The following is a 3,614-nucleotide window of genomic DNA, read 5'->3' on the forward strand; positions in this document are numbered from 1 at the left end:
GAACGGACGGGGGAGGGGGCGGGTACAGCTGGCTCTGCCTCTAGATAGGCAGAGCCAGCTGTCACTCACGCAGCTGGGCGGATCCCGTCATCTAAGTCGGGATCCGCTCCAGGTGCGGCGTCTCAGTATACCGCGAGCTGTAGCTCGCGGTATACTGAGCTTAGGGTAACGGGAGGACGCTAGTTTGTGTCCTCCCGTTACCCTAAGGAGAACTATGGGGAAAAACACTGACCCCATAGTTCTCCTTTAAGGTGCGGTCCAGTGCGTTTGCATGCGTTTTTGATGCGTTCCACTGCATTCCAGACCAGAAAAAAAAGGTGACATGCAGTATTTTTTTTGGTCTGGACTGCACTGGTGTGGACAGGGGGCCAGAAATAGCATAGGGATAAATTAGGATGCATTTTGGGCCCGGAAACAATCTGGTCTGGAGATGATCTGGATGTGGTGTGAACGGGCCCTAAGCTGTGTCTATCTCCACAAACACAGCAAGGCAATCCACTCCCCTCCCCCCTGTTCTCCACCATCCTCCTCCTATCCAAGCTAGTAGATGGACAGCTGCTGGAGACTGCTATGTCCCTTGTGATCTTGTACTGGACAGGAAGTTTAGGGAAGTGGAGCCGAGAGAGATGGAGTTGTTTTGAAATATGATGGGCAATGTATATTTGTTTGATCTGGAATCATTATTGAAAAAAAGTTTAAGAGTTTCATACTACTTTAACCTCTTGCCGTCCGCCCGTAGTAAAAAAACGGACGGACGGCACTGCAGCATCTGCGGGTTGCCGTCTCCAGACGGCAATTTTTTTCTGCTCGCGCGCGCCCCCTAGCGGGCACAACTCCGTCCCCCGTACCTCCCATGCTGCTATAAGGACTTACCTTAAGAGATGCTTCTTGATCTGATCATCTTCCTTCCAGTCGTTTTCAGTAGTCCCTCCAGCGCTGGTACTGGTCTCTGATCCAGCGCAGACTGCTGCTTCTTCCTGACCCATGGAGTCTGTCTAACGTGCACTCTCCCGCCTGCATGCATTGGCTTTCACTGTAGCTCTCCTCCTTTCCCCTCCAGTGATATGGACTGTGTTGTGAACAGGACGCATAGAAAACAATTGTTTGCCCTGGAGTTGAGCCTTCGTTGATCTGTGAATATAGCGTGCTCACAGTGTGCAGTGAAATCAGAGGATTACATTTCAGTACAGCAGAGGAGCCTGCACAACTGCAAGACTGAGGGTATGGTGGAGTTCGCCTTTAACCCATAGTCCGGAGGTGCACTGATCACCATTTTAAAAGGAGAACTATGAGGTGAGTGCTATTCACTCACCTCATAATTCTAGCCAACCTGTGACAATGAAACTGTCACAGGTCAGCTCAGTAGATCGGGGAGTGAACATATACCGGCGTTCGCTCACCTCTCGATCCTTTCACGGCTCTCTGCCATGACAGGGGAGGGGCTGGATTTCCCCCTCCCCGCTAGCGCTGACTGGCGGATCGGATGGGGCGGGTACAGCTGGCTCTGCCTCTAAATAGGCAGAGCCAGCTTTCACTCACGCAACTGGGCGGATCTCGACATCAATGTCGGGATCCGCTACGGCATCTCAGTATACCGTGAGCTGTGGCTCGCGGTATACTGAGCTTAGGGTAACGGGAGGACGCTAGTTTGTGTCCTCCCGTTACCCTAAGGAGAACTATGGGGAAAAGCCCTGACCCCATAATTCTCCTTTAACGACTGGTTACCTGAAGCTGCCCTTTTTGCTGCCACCACCCCTCTCGCTGTATTGGAGACAAGAGGCAGCAGTCACAGCACAGCAGGTATTAGCTCATTCTCAAACTGGGGGAGGGGGCAACTTTAAGGTTTTGAAACTGCCCAATGTTATGCAAATGTTACAAACAACATGTTTATGGGTTTACAAGACCTTAGAAATTAGGCCATATAAATGGAAACATCCAGAAGCAGGTCAGATGGTATTTGGTATGCATTAGGTGCAGCTCCGATCTTCTGCACTCCATGTCACACAGCACATATTGGACTGAACACTACATGAGACTTGGCTACCTTCCACACAGAAGTTCTCCGGAGATCTGTGAAATCTTGCCCATAGATGGCCTCCAGCACCTGCAGTTCGTTCTCCTGTCTGTAGGAGTGAGTTTCTTCTGGCTGCAGGGGGCGCGTCTGCTCCCCGTGACCGGAGAGGGCCCCCAGGCCGGGAGTATCACTGGGAGTCGTTACATTTCCCCGGTTGCCTGCCATACTACATTGGAGGCATCCCGAGCCCCTGCCAGCCACCCGGACATCAGTACACGTTGACCACCCCCACCTACTGTGCTGGTTGGTACAGCCCATAGTGCGTGAGCTGCGGGTCGCCATGATTGTTGAGGGCAACCACGTTGAAATCATGCGCGCGTAACTTTATATTGGTGCCAGATGGTGTATCAGTCGTATCAATACACTAAAGTTATGGCCGCCATATTTAGTGTGGGAACTGACCGCGTGGATTTTTTTAAATGTGATCAAGGCTGCGCTTCTGCGTTGTTTCCTGTTAAAAACGTTCATATGGAAGACTTTTACATTAATAATATTTTTTTAGCAATGTATCCTAAAAGTATTAACCACTTGCTGACCACGGTGTTTACACCCCCTTCCTGGCCGGGCCATTTTTCAGTATTCAGCGCTGCGGTACTTTGACTAACATTTATTCCGTCATGCAACGCTGTACTGAAATGAATTTTATACAATTTTTTGGGGATAAAGCTTTCTTTTGGTGGTATTTAATCACCACTGGGTTGTTTTTTTTACTATATAATGAAAAAAAACTGTTTCCCCTTTATTATGTAAGGAAACATTTATTATTACCCAATTTTTTGGTAAAATATAAAAGATGGGGTCACGTCTGGTAAATAGACACCAAACATGTGAAGCCTTAAAATTGCGTGCGCCCGCGAAATGGCAAAAAACGACCATACCCAAAATTGGCCATAGGCGACGCTTTAAAAGATTTTACCAGTTTAGTGTTATCAGTGATCGATGGCCCTAGAATTATTGCTCTCACTGCGACGTTTGCGGTGATATGTAACAAGTGTTGCGTAATTCGTACAATCGTTGTTTTTATGTGTAAGCGCACCTAATGCATTTTTGTGCATCTATGTGGGGATGGGGGACTTTAAAAACATTTTGTGGGGGACAACATCACTTCCTGAGACTTCAGAGACTGGGGAGGAGAGCGGAGGGAGCTCGGGTACTGAGCTCCCTCCGTTCTCAGTGCACGGAGACACATCACCCATCCAGGATCGCGGGGACAGCGGCGGCGGGGATGGCGACCACGAGGAGAGGTAAGGAGGGGGGGCGCACAGATACATGCAGCATACAAGAGATCGGGCGTCTTTACAGATGCCAGACCGCTTGTATGTAAGCGGCCATCGCTGGCTGTTTAAAATTCTAGCGGTTTCTCGCTCATGCGCGTTCCTCTAACTAAGGTTCCAGTGACTGGTGTCACCTGCAACAAGAGCAAAACAAACGACAAACGCACTCAACAATTTGTTACCAGTTGTACAGTAAGGTGCACACGAAATGGGCTTTGAACAGTAGAACAGTAGAAAGGCATCATGGCACACTCACAAACTAGCAT

General features: G+C 49.3%; 1 protein-coding gene across 1 annotated transcript in view; it reads right to left on the reverse strand.

Moving 5' to 3' along the window:
• The window catches only part of EIF2AK4 (eukaryotic translation initiation factor 2 alpha kinase 4), a 141,452-nt gene extending 139,127 nt beyond the window's left edge, over positions 1–2,325 (reverse strand). Inside the window, exon 1 of the mRNA XM_018568292.1 lies at positions 2,045–2,325. Within this exon, the coding sequence (XP_018423794.1) occupies positions 2,045–2,239 (195 nt within the window). The 5' untranslated portion in view covers positions 2,240–2,325. The remainder of the gene's footprint in view (positions 1–2,044) is intronic.
• Between the last annotated feature and the right edge of the window lie 1,289 nt (positions 2,326–3,614).

The sequence above is a fragment of the Nanorana parkeri genome, unplaced genomic scaffold, assembly GCF_000935625.1.
Source record: "Nanorana parkeri isolate BGI_ZX_2015 unplaced genomic scaffold, ASM93562v1 scaffold1168, whole genome shotgun sequence".
Lineage (NCBI taxonomy): Eukaryota > Metazoa > Chordata > Amphibia > Anura > Dicroglossidae > Nanorana > Nanorana parkeri.